General features: G+C 41.0%; 1 protein-coding gene across 1 annotated transcript in view; it reads right to left on the bottom strand.

The window, feature by feature from the left end:
- The window catches only part of LOC143886390 (kinesin-like protein KIN-7F), a 31,904-nt gene extending 20,190 nt beyond the window's left edge, over positions 1-11,714 (bottom strand). The window contains exons 1-8 of the mRNA XM_077390346.1: positions 10,839-11,714; positions 10,059-10,148; positions 9,846-9,946; positions 9,646-9,759; positions 9,477-9,558; positions 9,332-9,399; positions 9,163-9,228; positions 8,921-9,045 (exon numbers count right to left, since the gene is read on the bottom strand). Coding sequence (XP_077246461.1) covers positions 8,921-9,045; positions 9,163-9,228; positions 9,332-9,399; positions 9,477-9,558; positions 9,646-9,759; positions 9,846-9,946; positions 10,059-10,148; positions 10,839-11,076 — 884 coding nt within the window. The 5' untranslated portion in view covers positions 11,077-11,714. The remainder of the gene's footprint in view (positions 1-8,920; positions 9,046-9,162; positions 9,229-9,331; positions 9,400-9,476; positions 9,559-9,645; positions 9,760-9,845; positions 9,947-10,058; positions 10,149-10,838) is intronic.
- Positions 11,715-19,359: the final 7,645 nt, after the last annotated feature.

The following is a 19,359-nucleotide window of genomic DNA, read 5'->3' as shown; positions in this document are numbered from 1 at the left end:
TTCCTCCTCGTATCTTTAGATGTGCTTGTTTTTCTCAAGTGTTGAATCCACGTCTAGATAATCTATTTCCTCGTGCTATCAAATGTATTTTGCTTGGATATTCGCATACACGGGAGGGATGTGAGTGCTTTGGTCCAACTTTTCGTAAATTGCATATAAGTGCTGATGCCACTTTCTTTGAAAACAGACCTTATTTTTCTGTTGAAGGTGATGTTCTTGATACTGAGTTATTTTCTTTGTCATACACAACCTCATATCTTGTTCCACTATCAGTTGCTATTGAAGACTCTCCTGTTACTCCTACTAGTGCTAACAAACCACTTAAAGTGTGTACGGGCAGGATTATGACCAGCGAGGTACAAAATCCAGCAGTTCAACACTCTATGCTATTGCCAACCTCTGAAGAGCATTCTACTTCCCATTCTCTTCCTTGAGAGTTAGATTTGCATATTGTTGTTCGAAAAGATAAGCATACTTGTACCTGACACTCAATTGCATAGTTTGTTTCGTTTGATCATCCGTGTTCATTGTATCACAAGCATGGTTTAAATTTCGGTTTCGGTACCGGTTTCGGACCCCTGAAATTTCGAAATTTCAGTTGAAATCCAGTACAACAAAGAAAAGACTATTTTATTTAATATTAAATTTTGGTCGAAATTTCGGAGAAATATTAAATTAATTTTTAAAAAAAAACAGGTTTTTTGGGTGAAATTTCAGAAATATTGAAATTTCGGCCGAAATAAAATACCGTTTCGGGTTTTCGTCATTTCGGTGTCGGTCGAAATCCGAAATTTCGGTCCAAAATTTTGGGTTTCGGTCAAAATTTAAAACCATGATCACAAGTTCTCCTGGTCTCTTTTGTCCGTGTAAATTAATACAACCTGTTAGAGAATAAAATCAGATCTCTCAAGATCTTAGATTGATTAGTCATAGTTTAGGCAAACCGATTTGATTAGGTAACTAGATTAGATTATGTTTATCTCTTTCCCTTCTTATCACTATCTCTTTCTATGTTTATCCCTATGAGTGTTCTATATAAACACTCTTTGGGCTCTTTGTAATGTAACCAAGAATTAGTGAAACATCCTAAATTTGTCATGGTATCAGAGCGGGTCGATCTGACTCGGGCTTGAGCACAACACACGGAGTTCTTGTTCTCCGGCGGACGGCTGATCTCGCCGTCCGCCGGGCCGCTGTTAATCCCATCACAATCCTAGTCACGGCAGCAAATCCAAACCCCTGTTCTCTCACCTTCTTTTTTTTTACCTTCTCGTATCCCATCTCCAAGCGCATCTTCTTACATTTCTCCTTTGCCTGGCCGGACATAGCTTTTGTCTAAACTTCCACTGTTGTCATTCCCGGACACCATTGATCCACACACTTCTTCTGCCGCTGCACTACTTCAAGCCACAGTATTCTAACAACCGCTTTTGAAGGGTGCTATTCATTTGGGTGATGGTGATTGGAGATAAGATTTTACATGAGGCTATAAAGTGGTTGATGAGGCTATAAAGGGTGCTATTCATTTGAAAGTGGTTGGTGAGTAATTGGTTCTTGGGTCTTGGAACCCCCATTTGTGTCGGTGTCATTAGAGAAGAGGGTTGAAATTACTAACCCCCATTTTTATCTCCCCACACCCTTCTTCCATGTTTCGCCCAAAACAGCAACTCCCAAACTTGATCCCTACCCCCCTTTCTTCCATCTCAGGAAAAATAGCATCCCCGTCATCTTGATCCTAGTTAGCTTCCATACTTACCTTTATTTTATAGAATCCCTCTTACTTTGATCACCCCTACTTAGTCCTCAATGAAATATCTCATCTCCTTTTGATATTGGCACTCCTTGCTTCTATTTTTTTCAAAAGTGTCTTCCCTTTGCTTTTTCTTAGCCCCCATTGTTTTCTTGGAAACCATCTTAAAACCCCAAAATTGATAATCATAGCCTCATATTTGATATGTGCACACTCTTTTTCTCGTCTTGTTTAAAGTTTCGTTTTGTCGTTGCCGCCATGACATTAGTTGTTCGCTCATCTTAATTCTCTTTTCTTCCAAATCTTCATTTCTTATTTCAGTTGAGGTACCTCTTCGAGGTGCGTGCATGAAATTGATCGCTCTACTCAGTTGAGGGGCCTCGATTCTTTGAGGTTCGTGCCTGAGAGAGTTAAATTTCATGAGGATCGGTACTTGCCGACCCTTGATGTCTTGCCCATTGAGGCCCATTCTCGCCCATTGAGGCTTTCTTTTGCCCGCTGAGGCATTGGTCCATAGTGACCCACTCTTATAATGGTCGGTATTCCAAAACTGGCCTATGATGACTCGCCCATCGAGGCTTGAGTTCTGTTCCCACTTCGTGGCTCATCTTCCAAGCGACACATTCTTCGGCAAAAGGCATCGATCATCATCTTCACCATCAGCATTATACAACATCTTCAACGGACATCGGCCATTAATATTCAAAAGTGTGCATCAAATTGGGTTACTTATTGGGGAATTTTTTGGGAACTTTTATTGTAATCAAACATATGTCGATTTTTCAATCCACATATGTTTGAGGGGGCATGTTAGAGAATAAAATCAGATCTCTCAAGATCTTAGATTGATTAGTCATAGTTTAGGCAAACCGATTTGATTAGGTAACTAGATTAGATTATGTTTATCTCTTTCCCTTCTTATCACTATCTCTTTCTATGTTTATCCATATGAGTGTTCTATATAAACACCCACATATTCTAACATGCCCCCTCAAACGTATATGGATTGAAAATCGATATACGTTCAATCGATATACGTTTGACAACAATTAAAAAAATAATTCCCAATACAATAGAATTCCCCAAATTAAAAATGTAATCAAAATCAACCGATTTGATGCACACTTCCAAAAGTCTATGATGAAGATCCTCTGATGAAGACTGATGTTGCCGCTTTGATCATTGATGATGGTTGCGAAGAAGATGCCGCTTGTTGATGTGTCACGAAGAGGGCTTAAAAGCCAATAGATCATAGCCTCAAAGGGGGTAGATGATACTCAAGCCTTGATGGGCGAGTAGAAATGGGTCACTATGGACCAATGCCAGAATGGGCAAGAAATGGTGCCGGAATGGGCAAGAATGAGCCTCGATGGGTAAGATAGCATGGGTCGGCTTTGAATACCGATCCTCATGGAACTAAAAATCCTCCTTCAGGCACGCACTTCAAAATGAATGAAGCACCTCAACTGAAATGAGTCAATATTTCAGGCACGCACCTAAAGAAAGGTACCTCAACTGAAATAAGACAAAGAAGAAGGATAAAAAGAAAAGAAAAATGAAAATTAGCGACAACAAGCGACTTGAAAGCTAACGGCAAATATCAACAAGAAAAGTATGTCATCCGATTAGATTTTAAGAAGTGCAAGAAATGTTTTTCTTTCTTTCTTTTTTCTTTCTTTTTTTTTTTTTTTGGCTGGGGGTTTTGCAAATAAAAAATCGGGTGAGAGTTGCTTGAAGTGATGAGACAAGCCATGGGAGACATATTAAAAGAGGGGCGTCTCTATCAATTTTTGAGTTGGAAAAGGAGGTAGGTGGTGTACTGTTTTGATGAAGAAAGAAGAAAGGGTTGTGATGCTATAAATAACAGAGATTGAGTTTGCAATAAGACCAGAGTTGAAACTTTCCTCCAAATAATACCCATTGGTTATGTGTAGAGACCAACAGTATCGAGAATGAAAATAATGACTTTAGATGTAGATTCGAGGCGAGGATCGTGGCAGCCATGGGTGCTATGTAGAAAAATGAATCTGTAACTTGGGTTTAACAATCTACTTACTCGGTGAAATAAAGTAATAGATAGTAATAGATAAATCAAGCAAAAAGGATAGAAAAATATATATCAAGTCATCAAGAGATTGAAGGGGACCGGGCGGACGGCGGCTGCCGCCCGCCCCGCAACGAAATTGTAACTGTTGAGTCAAGCCAAAAGGTCGGATCAACCCGCTTTGATACCATGTCAAATTCTAGAGATTTCACTAAACTTGGATACATTTACAAGAGGATCAATGTGTGCTTATATAGAGCATGTTAACTTACCAACTTCTCCAATAGCTTAAGCTGTTAGAGAAAGGCGTTATTTATCTTTTGTACTTTAAAACTCCCCTGCACGTGTGGCCCACTTGGCAAACACGTGGCACATGTGCTCTCACTTTGGACCGACCATCGCATGTGGATTTTTGCTATTAGGGAGGTTTGAACTTGAGACCTTTGACTCTGATACCATGTTAACTTACCAACTTCTCCAGAAGCTTAAGTTATTGGAGAAAGTTGGTAAGTTAACATGGTATCAGAGCCAAAGGTCTCGAGTTCAAACCTCCCGGATAGCAAAAATCCACATGCGATGGTCAGCTCAAAGTGGGGCCACATGTGCCACGTGTTTGCCAAGTGGGCCACACGTGCGGGGGAGTGTTAAAGTATAAAAGATATATAACGCCTTTCTCCAATAGCTTAAGCTATTGGAGAAGTTGGTAAGTTAACATGGTTGCAGCAAGTTGCAATGTTTGCGGCTATGATTAGTGCATCTCTAGTGCATGTTGCTTTGCACAAAGGAACGGGATATGCTTTCTGTTGTGGCGGAGTTGGAAAGGGCTTGAATGTTAGCACACCAAGTTGGAAATGCTAAGTTGCGGATGTCTTTGAATCTAACACTTTGAAAGTCCATTAGTCAGCCGAAGAAGAGCTGAAATTGCGTGGGTATGTTCCTTTCGGTGGACTCTCCCTTATTCTACTTGAGTCGCGCAACAGAGGCGCGATGGCTTGGAAAGATTAGTACCATCAGTGTTTGTTCAAGCATTGCTCAATGGATTTGCTTGAAGCTTGATACAGTGTCAGAGCTGCAACCATCAGCGAACAGGTTGGCATCTTTCAGTGACCCACCGACATGTTAGATCGGAAGTGGCAGTTGGGGAGTTGTGAATGCTCCATTGCAGTGTTGGCTAAACATTGATATGTTAGCATATGGCCTTAAGGGCTTGCTATGACAAAGGGTTGGCTGCTGGCATAAGCCTTCCCCTATCAGATGAGGTGTTGAACGTGTCGGCACCAAAGCGCTCATCGAAGCGAATTTGCTTGCTCAGTGTGATGGCATAACCATTTTGACGAACCAGCAGACATGCTTAGGATGAAGAGCTGGTCAATGACTGAAGTACTTTTATGGCAGTTCACAATTACAATCGAGCATGCATGATGCTCTTCTCAAAAAGACCTTGGAACGAACGCCAAGGCCGCTTAGATTTGATAATGGGTTTGCTGTGCTGATATGGGACTGTGTGGTGAGCTCAGATGGCATATGGGCAGACTGTGTTGGTATGGGACGACATGGTATGTTTGTGTGTTTCTTGCTGCTTTAGAATCTCTTTGTTTGTCGAAACTGAAAGGACAACTCAATCTGAATGATGGAATATTTGGCTGGTTAGCAGTGTGAGTACTAGCCGCAAGTGCCAAGGAGACCATTTGTGGCATAAGGGTTGATTGTTTAAATCAAGTACTATGGTGTTGAACTGAAGCAGGCAAGACTAAGCGTCGCAGTTGGGAATGTGATCGGTTCCCCATATGATCATGCACCTGGAAGGGTAGCAGGTGCGTCACGTTGATTGATCCCAACAGGGGATTCTTGGCCTCAGGAGGAGGCGAGACTGATGTGGTGGTCTCTTTGCTTGGGAGTGCTTGTGGACTCCGTGGTTGGCTTGCACTTTGCGGGTGGCAAGTGCTGCACTTGGCCGAAAGTAGAAGTGGTGGCACGTTCAGGGAGAGAAGAAGGGGTGCAAGTTGGCCATTTCGGAAGACCACTCCAAAGGAAGCTCGAGTGTAGCTAAGGAGGAACTTGAGAGTTGCTTGAGGAAAGGATTCAAGTTTGGTCGCTCTGCCCTTATGGAGTTTGATGGAGTGCTCAGAACCATCATCACCGGTTGTAGGTGAGCCAAAACCTTCCGTGCCGAAAGTGACGGCACGCTATCCGGTTGTAGGTGAGCCAAAACCTTCCGTGCTGAAAGTGATGGTACGCTATCCGGTTGTAGGTGAGCCAAAACCTTCCGTGCCGAAAGTGATGGCACGCTATCCGGTTGTAAGTAAGCCAAAACCTTCCGTGCCGAAAGTGATGGCACGCTATCCGGTTGTAGGTTGTCCAAAATCTTCCACAGCGTTTGTAGGCACCGTCAGAAAACCTTCGCCTAGTTTGATGGAGTCCGAGAAAACCATCGTTGTTGAAGATAACTCCAGCAGAGCTATAAAGCAGTGATTGGCAGAACTTGAGGCAGTGTGGTATGCAGTAGAAGTCAGAATGCGCTGATTGTTGAAGTACCAGTAGTAGCTGTTTTCAAGATTGAGAAGTCATTGCTATTGTGGAACTGAGCTTCACAGAGCGCTCAGTGTCGACGAGGGCGTCGACGTTATCAGGTGGGGGAGTGTCATGGGGAAACAGTTCAGGACACAACCGGTATTAAAATCCAACGTCGCTCGTCTCGTTGCGTCTTGGAAAGTCGTTGTTTATAGCACCTTTGGTCGCCACTCGCCGCTAAGTGGGTTGGTTGGCCAAACTCTATAAGAGGAGTTGACCCCGGGACTTGCTGACTCCTCCCCCGTTAGGCCCAGCAGGTGTGGGCAGAAACCTTGGCGGCTTGCTCATGGGTTGCAAGAGGACTTGCTTGTGCATCTGTCGCACACAGCAGGAAATCATACTTCAACTCGTAGGCGTGCTCTGAGGGAGCTTTGGGTGCGGACTGCGAGCTATCCATAGGGATGCTCCAGTTTCTTTGGTCGAGGATGGGGGCCAAAGACAGTGCATGTTGGGTTGGGTTCCCACATGCATTGCGCGTACGGACCGGTGCAGGGGGCTACCTATACTGTTTGCCCTTCTGCACCGCGGTACGTCCGATGGGTAGGCCATTCTCTAGGTCTTCCATGGGTTCGTGCCGGGGCGACTTCGGTTGCCCTCGCGAGGTGTACACCTTGCGGATCAGTCCATGGGGCATCTTGCTCCTTGGATGACCAAGCCCCAGCACTTGGCGGATTGGTGCGTGGCATCGTCATGCCTCGTACTCGATGGACTTTGCATTAGGCCCCAAGGCCTTATGTTCGATGTACTCGTGATGCAGGCTGATCATGAGTGTGGGTATCTAGAAGCGCATGCCACGATCTGAGCCAAGTAGCCTGTTGAACAGCTTAGAGTTTGTGTGCACATTCGAAGCATCAAGGGGTGTTGGCGTGTAGGGCCTTTAAAGCCTTGCACGATTGAAAGCTTGCCCTAGCATTTGTGCATGTTGGGGAGCCGCACGGGTTATTCCGTTGCTCAAATATTTGGCCCGTGACAGTTGGTATCAGAGCTGGTTGTGAATCAAGAGTTTTTCAAGGAGCTCTGATACCATGTTAACTTACCAACTTCTCCAATAGCTTAAGCTTTTGGAGAAGTTGGTTAGTTAACAAAGCACTTACATGATAAACATGGAATGGAATCAAGATAATTCTAGAAGGAAATAATCCTAATCAAATCTACTTTCCTAATCTCTATTGCTTGCCTCTTCTAATCCACTTGCCTAATTTATCTAGTTGCCTCGTTTACCCAACTTACATAATCTACCTCCAAGATGATCCAACGGTGAGATCTTAACCCAATCTAACCGTTCGATCCCACATATTCTAACTCAACCTATTAGAAAGCTTTGTCCCATCCAGTATGGAAGAAGAGATAGAAGCAATATGCTTTCTTCATACTTGGGAGTTGACTTCACCAACTATGAGGACAGAGGTTGTTGGCTGCCGCTGGATGTTTGCAATCAAGTATCAACCTAATGACACTATAGAGCAGCTGAAGGAACAGTTGGTTGCAAAAGGGTTATACTTATACCCAAACCTATGGTGTGGATCTGTGGATTACTTCAAGATATACTCCCCAGTTGCTTGCTTAAACTAGGTCCAAGCAAGGTTTTAAATTTCAGTTTCGATATCGATTTCGGACCCCACTGAAATCTGAAATTTCGGGCCGAAATTTGGTATTTCGTCTCAAAATGTCGGACCGAATTTCCGAAATTTTGTAGCATTTCTTCCTTTTTTTAAAGAAAATGACATTTTCTCAAAATTTTGGACAAAAGTTATCGAAATTTCCGAAATTTCGGCAGAAATTTGGTATTTCGCGAAATTCCAAATTTCAGGAAATTTCGGTTTCGGTCCCCACCGAAATCCAAAATTTCGGATTTCGGCCGAAATTTAAAACCATGGGTCCGTGTACTTATATCAACTGAGTTAATAAGTATTGCTTGTTATTTTAGTTCCACATTAAAATGTGCTTTTGTAAGGAGATCTGAGTGAGGCTGTGTTTAAGGAGCAATCACTCGGGCCCAAAATCTTAATACGACACCGATTCAAGGTACTTGTACTTCCGGTGTCGGTCTCGGCCGAAATCTAAAATTTCCTATGATTTGTGGACACGGACACCGACCCCCCCCCTCCAAAAAAAAAAAAAAATAGAAACGGGGACACAGCTAAAATAGAAAGTACATATGATATAACAGCAAACGTTAGTTAAAGAAGATCTAAAAAAAAGTTATATAGAGTTGATAATAAAAGATATAAACACCATATGCAATAATAAAACATAATGTCACACTTGAGACCGCACAAAAACATGTCAACACGCCCCACTTTAAGTCTAACACTCATAGCAGTACATTTAAAAGTGTCCACCGGAGTGTCGACACGGGAGGACACGCGTGTCGTGTCGGATACGGCAGGACGCGTGTATCAGCAATAACTTCAAAGTGTCGGCTAAATCATAGGAAATTTCGAATTTCGGCCGAAATTTTAAACCTTGAATCCACAAATCACATTGTTCGCAAATTTTCTAATGGATGTTGACTTGAAAGTGTATACGTAAGAAAAAATAAAAAAGATTGGCACCTTAGCTTTCGAATAACAGTTCCCAGAGTGAGCAAACTGCGATTTATGTGGCAACCTTCTTTCAATCGTGTACCAGCCGATAAGGCTTGGGATGCACGCTCACTCCCTGCTAGATCAATGAAATTCTGTTGACAAAACCAACACAAGTTACTAAACATTTTCGTTTTCATTCAAGCCTAGAATCATCAGAAAAAAATTAATTTAATTTTCAACTCAAGGAAAAATAATTAGTTATTTCATACCACAGTAGCAGCAAGGGTGCTTGAGTTGTCCTTGCCCAAAAACTCACGAGCAGAACTTTCAATTGTCTGCAGGAATCCATCAATGAATGGCAAATAAGATGAAAGATTTCTCAATTGATGCTTTCAAAACTACATCAAAAGCAACCTTTCCAATTAAAGGGATACACACCAGTCGGAGAATTTGATGAGATCTGGAACTTGTTTCATTCAAGGAAGTCTCCCCTATCTGTCTTTGAGCTGCAAGAATACAGTATATATGGATAAATATAATGCCAACATCAACTAAAAGACGTGCTATTAAAGAAAATTTTCACCTTCACATATCGATAGGAGCTCCTTCAGATGGATGAAATCCCTGAGAGTTTCCTCTGTAAGTTTCTCTACAATAGTCCCTCTCTATCAACATGAATACCATCAGCAATGTAGCACGCAACAAAATACACTCCTCAAAAAGAAACAACATTAAGAACAATCAATATTAACCTCCGGGTCATCTAGAAGTCTGAGTGGAGTGCTGTCTGTACTGAGTAGATCCCTGACAGCCTCATTGTATATCTCCATTGCTGAGAACCTCAAAACAAATGCTCTTTCCTCGTGCTACAAGAGGAATGAAGTACTTGTTGGTAACACATGGTTCTTAGTGCAAATTGGCAAACAAGGGGATCTAAAACAATGTTGGTTACCCTCTGTATATAGTCATATATGTCTGCTACACTGTGCTCGGTTATTCCAGTCATGGTAAAGGTCTTTCCACTGCTAGTTTGCCCGTAAGCAAAAATGCTTGCTGCAGAATGAATTCATAGGTGAATGTGTACTTAACTTTTTTTTTCTCTTGTTAATGGAGTACTACTGAATGAAGTTCAATTAGAAGGCAGAGACAAGACCAGCACACTCACAATTAATACCACTGACGACTGAAATAGCAACTTCCTTGGCTGCCTCCTCATACACTTGTTTCGTGGAGCTCTCACACCGGAAAACTCTGTCTATCATAAAAAAAATGAAATAAAGATCAGAATGATTTCTAGAATTAGCTGAGAGCCAAACAGGATAACCATTATACAACACTTGAACAGTAACGTTGAAATCCAAAACCCACTAGATAAAGACTGGATCGATTACAAAAATCTGTAACTGATTGAACAGTCTTTACTAACTTAAATAAAGAAGAAATTTAGCACAAGTCCACAGCAACTGGCAGAGAATGGCGCACGATTATATTTGCAAGACTTGAAAAAAAAAGAAAAAATTGCAAAAATCTGTAACTGATTGAACAGTCTTTACTTAAATAATGAAGAGATTCAGCATAATTCCACACCAATTGGCAGACAAAGGCCCAAGATTGTATTTAGCAAAGCTTGAGAAAGGGTAAAAAAACCGAGAAAGGCGAAAAAACAGAGGAGGGTATGGCTCCTATGCAACATATAGAAAATCAAAAACCGTAGAAAAGTAAGACCCAGTTGTGGAAAAGGCTTGCCAAGCAAGAGAAACGCACTGTTTCGCTTTGTCAACTATTTGAAACACTAGATCAAGGGAATTATTGTCTCTACTATCATCAAAATTCCTCACAGAAATTCACATACATTAGGCAGAGAAAGATCTGAAATTCAGTTATCACACATTACAGAAAACAACCAAAAACTCAAAGATGATGCAAATAATACATCAACCCTCACCAAATGTATACGCTGTTGGGAACATGGAGCGCTCAGGGAGTCTGTTCCTGAATATAATTGTGTTATCATTGATGCATTCCCAATCCGAAACATCGTTCCTCGCAATCTCATTCTCATTAAGAGGCCTCAATCTAACAGAAACCAAAATCCTCTCCTCATTTGTGTTTGCATTTTCAGTCCCATTTGCCGCCTGCGTATTCTCCCATCGACCCAATTCGTCCCCACTAATCGCACCCATTTCTCACACAAATCCCCCCTAATTCCTCCAAAATTGATAAGGAAACAATGAAATCACACCATAGAAAACAGACATCTCTCTCTCTCTCTCTCTCTCTCTCTCTCTCTCTCTCTCTCTCTACCAAGAAAAAGGAGACAGTTTGGTTGTTAAAAACAAGGTTGCTGGTCTAATCATGGGTCTAATCATGGGTTAATGCTAATGATACGTAGCTAAAAAAATTAAAAACTAAAAAGCTAGATCGCCTGTCTTTTTCTATCCTATTTTAATTGATGGGCGGCGGTTTGGATGTCAGATTAACGGTGTTTTCTGTATTCTAATGGCGGTGAAGGTTTGGATTTTTCTAGAAAATGGTCCCCTCATTACAGACTGTCCCTTTCTCCCTTCTCTTAATCTGAAATCTCCACCAGTTTTGAAATGAAATGTCTCACTAAAGAAGCAAACAACATCAGAAAAGTCAAATTTTCTAGACTTTTTGTAAAAAAATTCTGAAAAAAAAAAAGTAGAAAGAATTTGAAATCTCTAGGTATTAAATAGGGCATTTAAATTAAAATAACCTCATGGATATTCTATTTGTAAATCTATGAATCTCAAGATCTTACGAAAAAAAAAAGAGAGTCGGAAGAAGAAAAATAACCGTCTCTCTGTCTCTCTCTCTCTAGAATTTTGGATTTAATTAGCTACAGCGTCAACATCTATCACGGGCGAGGTGGGTGTACCCGTTTCCTTTTCGAGTGAAGGAGAGCCCTTGGAATATAACTGCCCTTGACAATAATAGGGACAAAAGGGTAAAATTAATGGGGGGTGCTAATATCAAAACACGTGGATGAGGATATTCTCTTGTATTTTACTAATTCTTTTGTGAATATGCGCGACCATGTATACTTTATCGAGTTTAGCACTGATAACGGGATCCCGTTTTGTGGAAAACAACGGGCATCAACCATTAGTGCCACGTCGACTAAACGACAAAGTAAGAGGCTCTAATCCGTATGAATGGAACGGTTGAATGATGCTAAACTCTTCGATTCAATAAGTTTCCATTTAAAATCATCACATGGTTCTCATTTTGACGCACAGCCTATCTATAACAGGAGAATTTATATGGTGGATGACAATGCATGCACGTGCAGCCCAAAATACAGTGGGGCCACATTGTTTGGATGATCCAAACCATTCATTTGCTGGGCCTTGACGTTTAAAATTGACAGCACAGAAACAATGTGGGCCCCGGCTTCACTTGTATGCACGGTATAATTTCTGCTAAAACAAACCAAAAAAAAAATGAATATGCTCATAACCTGCCCTCATTTTTGGACAGTTCTCCTAATCAAACGGCTAGGATCATCTTATGGTCACTAGGTCACCAGACAATCATTGCCCAATTAGACTAATATATATTAATGTAATTACTAATAATTACATTCAATAACTGTATATGTAATAACTAAAGTCTGATTAGATTACGAGCATAATTATTTTGATATAAAACTTTAGTAAAGTTCGAAACACACATAATTACAAAGAGTAAACAGTTCATGCGCTCGAGCTCAGATAGCTTATCTGCGCTTAAGAAACAAGGGTGGACCCACATTTTTTGAGTGATCTTAAGCATTCATTTGAAATGCCCCATCATGGATGGGGTGTGTACCAAAACTCAGCTCCATTGTCAATTTGTGAGTGATAAAATGAACAGATATTGTTTGTCCATAAATCTACGCATTTTTTCAACCCCACAAATGAAAGGGTTAGGTTGATCCAATGGAACTGATTTTTGGTACACACCCCATACATGATGGGGCATTTCAAATGAATGCTTAGGATCATCCAAAAAATGGGGGCCCACCGAGTTCCCTGCACTTGAGCGCAGATAAGCTTATCTACGCTCGCTTATCTGCGCTCGTGTGCAGAAACCCTTTCCTCAATTACAAATTTTATTATGCCAAAAATCTTAAATTATGTTTATTCCATAGGTTGCATCTCACCGAGGCATCAAATCTGATTCCAATATGCACATCTAATGATGACGAGTAAAGAAGAGCATGCTTAGAAAATCATGAGAATGGATAAAGAATGTAGGCTTAGATGGTCACATTGTACTTGTTTGGACTGCACAAAGCATAATAGAAGAACTCTAAAAAAATTCAAGGAATAGGCTCTTATTAATTTTCGGGCTAACAGACGTCAAGTGGATGTAATCATCATCACCCACTTCCCACTTCCCACTGCCCAACCTTGATTGGATGATCTTATCCACTCGATCCATTATTAGGCCTCGGTTATTAGTGGTTGGTTTGTGTATTCTATTAGAAATTCATTCTCAAGAAAACAGGACCATGTCGGTCGACTGACTCGACTCTTGGCATTCCATCGTATTAATTGTTTCGGCTAGACCTATACGTCCCACCAACTTTGATCGTTAGGGTTCATTAGCTTGGGTCATTTTCGTTTTGGATTTTGAGAAAAAATTGATTATTGTGTTTAATTTTGAGTCAAATAATCACCTTTAGACAATGTTGGAAGTTTGGAACGTTGCCTTATTTCCACACATCCACTCTTCTAAAGCGCAGCCAATATTAGTAGTACACCAACGCAGAGCGGACAAAAATTACTAATATAAGGAAGAAAAGCAAACTCATAAGAAAAAATATCTGTCAAGAACCCAAAGTCCGAGTTTTAATTCAACCCAGTTTACATAACCATATAAGAAAAGAAAAGAAACATTAGATAAAAGGCAAAGGGAATCACGAATAAAACATGATGAAAATCCAAAACAGCTTATCATAAGTTGGATTTGGGTAAAACGCCTTTTTAACCGCCACATGAATGGCATTCTAATGTTTTTGAGGATGCCTGCAATAAACTAAGAACTAAATTAACTTGCTTCTCTTGGCTTAGCATCAGTGTATCTGATTTATACATATGCATTAGAAAAGCTGTTTTTCAATATTTTTCATAATTGCCATTCATATTTTACATGGTTGTTTAACTGTGTCTACTTGATATTAAGTAGACATTATCAAGATATAAAGGGCAGTAGTAAATCGACCCCCATCTCTCTCTCTCTGCACTACCCTGTATGGGGTCGATTTAAGATATCGGTCGGGGGGTTCGATTTATCACTGCGCGATATAAATAGTAGACATGTACCTATTGCAATAATCATAACTAGATGATTGAGAAGTCTAAAATTTTGGAATTTCTGTCCAGAATTTCGAACGGGAGTACCAAATTTCGACCGAAATTTCAATTTTCCGAATATTTGAAACGGTTACCGAAACCAAAATTTTAAACCATGCATCCGATCTTGTCCCTCTAACTCTGATGGTGGCTCATGGCAAACGGTTTTTAAGATAAAGGGAAAAGTGTTCCCTTTCCTCCCTACCATGCCCGGCCATAGATCTCCCTCCATCCTCAAAGGCCTCATCAATGGGAAATTTCATCCTCGATTAGGGCAAATTTCAATCCCTTTGTAATTGGTGTTTTTTTTTTTTGGGGGGGCTTAGTTAGTTGCTTGGCTAATGTCCTAGGCTAGTGGTTGTTTGTGCCCTGTTTTTTTTGGGCCTTTTTGCTGGTTTGTTTCCCCCTCATGTCATTTAGGAGGTTGCTTTCAAACTTCATGTATATCTTTTTTTTTATCAAATATATCTGGTAGGGGGGTCTTGCCTAACCCTAGCTTACCCATAAAAAAATAAAAATAAAAAGCTGCCTACATATAGTTCTTGGACTATTTCAGAAAATTAAATTGAGTTAACTACTACATTAGTTTAAATAGTCCATCCTCTTGCTGTGTCTTCTCTGGCAGAAATCCGTGTAAGCAACATCCTATTGAACAACATTTTTCATGTAACACTTTATATTAAATGTGGTGGATTTTTTTAAGCTATCTATTGGGGTAACAATCGGATTAACAGGCCGACATGTGGCGCCGAAGTGTTCGGAGGCCCATGGATACTTAAAGGCAGCCATAGCAGAGAGCTCATTTCACCCCTCTTCCAGGAGTCCTAAATCGAACCATAAAAGACAACTTTGCTGGCAGCAAGGAAAAATATGGAAACCGATTTCGTGGGGAAACCGGCCAATTACAAGGACTCCAAGAACAACAAGTTTCCTAAATTAGGAGGACTCTATGATGTGGATCACGGCTCACCTAGGCGTCCAGGATTGACAACAAAAGGCAAGAAGGAATGAGGTGCCGAAGTAGAAGATTGGCATGAATCAATGGTGAGGATTTGATCCGATGGTAAGAGAATCAAGGCATGAAGAGTGATAGTAGAAAAGTGGTAAATAGCTATGTGCAAGTTTGAGGGGACTATGTACATATGGAATGCTACGAGGCATGCCATGTGTCGAAGTGGGGGACCACATTGGTGGGCACTTGTCAACACCATAGAGGAGCACTAATAAGGAGGTGATAAGTGTCCTGATGTGGGGACCACTTTTTGAAGCTTCATGGCTTCCTCGACTCCCTATCTTTAGAGCATGAAAGAAAACTAGAAGGAGGATTGTGCCATTAAAGAACAACCTGAATTACCCAACAAGATTGGTCCTACTACTGGAAAGGAAGAGAAAATGTGCTTGATACCTACATTCTCCTTCCCCCGGACCTTACACTCGTCCTCAATCACTCAATACCCAGAAAGAACCCGTAGTTGAGCTTGGCAACTTAGTTATCCTCGCCATTATCTTGCTGTTTTATTTATCTGGTTGAGTTAGAACCTGACTTGGGTGTCGAAGTGGTTGTTCGGGACCAAGCCCGGACCCCCTGATCCCTTTTATTTGTGGTTGTAGATTTCCAGCGAAGATTCTCTACCAGCCGCACGATCACTAATCCCGATTTTAACATCATCAAGGATATGCACGGATCGAAGTATAATTCAAGATCATCTGATGGGAGCAGATTTTGGCACCAACAAGTGTTTGACGAGATTGACATACTCTGCCAAAGTTTATATCCTTTTTTTCTTGGCCAATGATGAAAATTCCATTTTATTGATTGAAGACCATGTTTCTTGCTTTCCTATGCTATAAATCCCATTTTTTGGTTGCTTCCTTTAGTTCTCCCGGCTCCCGGCCATTTACAGGCAATTCCTAAACTAGGAATTCCAGTTCCATCTCTGGTTAGAAGAATTGCGGAAGAGAATCAAGAAAGACAAACACCCCCGGCCTCCTGGTCCCGTAAGATTCCATTATTTGCAATCTTTTGTATTGCATTCAGGCTGTATACTCATACGTGCAGGCATTTGTTTTAAATAGACAGTGGGGCCGAAATCATTCTATGCCGAACCGTTCATTTGCTCAGCACCAACATAATAGTCCCTGCCCTGAAAATCATCTTAATAGGATGATCCTAACTCTCTAATCAGGCTACAATATGACATCCTTCTACAGATTGGAGGGTCAGGATCATTCTATAAAGATGATTTTCGAGGCACGACCTAATTGCATTGGGCCCAACAAATAAATGGTTTGGATCATTGAATAATGTGGGCCTCACTTTAAAATAAAAATAAAAATATGCGCATATATGAAAGATAGAGAATTTATATAGTTGACGGTGGTGCATGCGTGTGCGGGCCAAAAATGGGTCCAACATTAATTGGATGATCCAAACCATTCATTTGTTAGGACCTGACGTAGATAGGGTGTGCCCAGAAAATCTTCTTCATCGCATGTTCCTGACAGCCCGATCCATTGGTGTTTCTATAATATGCTGTCCATTTTAAACCTCCTGGAGGATGATCCTATGGAGAATTTTTTTTGGGGTAAACCTTATTTACATCGGGCCCAACAAATGAATAGTTAACTCAAATAATGTGGGCCCGCGGTATTTTTTGGGCACATGCGTGCACAGCCGTCCACATAATTTCTCATGAAAGAAATATGAAACCGTCCTAAGTGTGCCGCTTGAAATCAGTCCATTCACATTTGTGTGAATGTGTGAATGGCTGAGATTAAAAAGAACCTGTTCTATAGTCAGATGAATCTCAGCCATTCACCCTTAACTCCTCATTCAAGGGTATTGAAAGAGGAGTCTTCCCTAAAGTCTAAATCTAAACCTATCCTAGCCATCAATCATTAGGTCCCACACAGGGACATGTAAGTACAATCAAGACCGTTGATCTTGTAGAACATCATAAAGGAGCCCACTGTATACCTCTTTGGTATTCTTGAAGAAGAATAAACGTTGGAATTAACAAGAGAGGAAGAAGAACTGCTATGCAAAATATAAGAAATAGTAAAAGCACTGTAGAAACTGAAACACTATAGCAGAACAGCGGATGCACAAAGAAAACGTAAATAGGCACTCTGTGCAAAAGAAAACGTTGAAAGAAGCACTCTAATTCTTATTCACGTCAAAACCAGTATATATACAATTGCAGTTTGAATAATAGAATGACTTTAATTGGATACCTAATACTAGCTATCTCTAGTATTAGGACTAGCAACGGGGCGGGTCGGAACCGGATGTTGGGGTCCCCTACCCCTTCCCCTCTGCGGGGATGGTGGGGAATTCCCCTCCCCTCCCCGCGGGGAATATCTAATCCCCTTCCCCTCCCCGCATCCTTCGGGGACAAAATCCCCACCCCGCCCCAACATCACCCCCTCTTTAGTCATTGATACACTAATGCTGGGTGTTCCTAATCAACTTGATGCAATTTCAATATATAAAAATGTTATAAACTAACAATCGATAGGCTAGCTGTTAATTAAATTAGCAAGAGATTGGTATAAAGAGTTTGTCTTCTCTTCTTTATATATTGATTGAAATGCTGGGCAGCAACGAACGTCCAGATTTCATTTGTTTGCAGTGTTTTTTTACTTAAAGATTTAATAAGAGAGGGCAGATCCATATTCGGTATTTGTGTGTGGACGATGGATGGATGGACCCATTGGACCGACAGTAGCTGTTGTTGGATGATGGGATTTCCGCACATTGCTAATTGAATTCAATCCAACTTCAATTTTAGATCAAGTGGTATCATAGCCTGCCACTTAGAGTACCCAACATCCAAACCCCATTTTGGATTATTAATTTTGGGAAATGTTATGAGCACTACTGTATTCTGATGATCGCACTCCTGACTTTATTAAAAGTAAGGTATGGCCCGCACCATAGGATGATCCAAACCGTCCATTAGATGGTGCACACCCTAAATAAGTTGCGCCCAAAAAATCATTTCCTTAGGTTGATCCTAAGCCTCCGATCTGTAGAGGTACTGAATGATCCTATTCCTCTATAGATCGGAGGGTTAGGATCAACCTATGGAAATGATTTTTGGGGCACAACCTATTTAGGGTGTGCCCCATCTAATGGACGGTTTGGATCATCGTATGGGGCGGGCCATACCATACTTTAATAATAAAATGCAATTTATTTTGGTTACTGATGTTGGCACTACGATTTTTTTATAATTGCATACACTCACTCACTCAGCTTGTCTTTATTATTTCAACATCTGTCAAAAGGTTATTATAGTTCCCAAAATGCTCTCAGAAGCTAATTAAAAGGAAAAGACAAGCTAAGTCTATGTTTGGGGGAATCTTGTAGCTGATCCACAGAGTTTCTAGTAGTTTTCCTAAAAAAAAACACTTAAAAATATACAAAAAAATGGCATTGATTAACGGGGCGAGGCGGGGCGGGGCGGGGAGGGGACAACTCCATCCCCTTCCACTTCCCCTCCCCGCACCAGGAAATTTTTAAAATCCCCTTCCCCTTACCCTTCCCCTCTCAAATCGGGGAATCCCCGCTTTTTCGGGTGAAATTGCCAGCCCTATCTAGTATCCTATAAGAATAAAAACACTTCATTCAAATCTTAGAAACTCCATGTAAACACAAAACTCCTACTAGGCTATCCTAGTTGCTTTTAGATAAATCATAAAACAAACAAACTCTAAAACAAAAGGACTCTTTATAGTCGGTGGTGAATACTCGTTCACACCCACATGGTTCGAATCCCATTACAGAACGGACATCCCATCAATAAGATTAAAGCTCACAAAACTCAACAGTCCATGATCATCCGATCTGACTCGTGCTCTCCGATGAGAGATCCACCGAAACGCGTAGCACCTGTGAGATTAAAAAAACTCATTGATAGTTCCCATCACTTTCCTCCCAGTCAAAGGTCACATAAGATCGTACAAGAAGGTCCAAACATGTAGAACACGTCACTAGAAATTTCAAGATTTCTTTGTAAACCGACTCTTACGCCTTACCGACCTTCTTCCTTTAAATTTCACCAGTGGCTCTTTGGCGTAAAGTCATAGGTTCGCTCCCCAGTG

The sequence above is a fragment of the Tasmannia lanceolata genome, unplaced genomic scaffold (assembly GCF_043159265.1).
Source record: "Tasmannia lanceolata isolate RefF3 unplaced genomic scaffold, GAP_Taslan_0.1 ptg000011l, whole genome shotgun sequence".
Lineage (NCBI taxonomy): Eukaryota > Viridiplantae > Streptophyta > Magnoliopsida > Canellales > Winteraceae > Tasmannia > Tasmannia lanceolata.
This window is presented reverse-complemented; position numbering and strand designations above follow the sequence as displayed.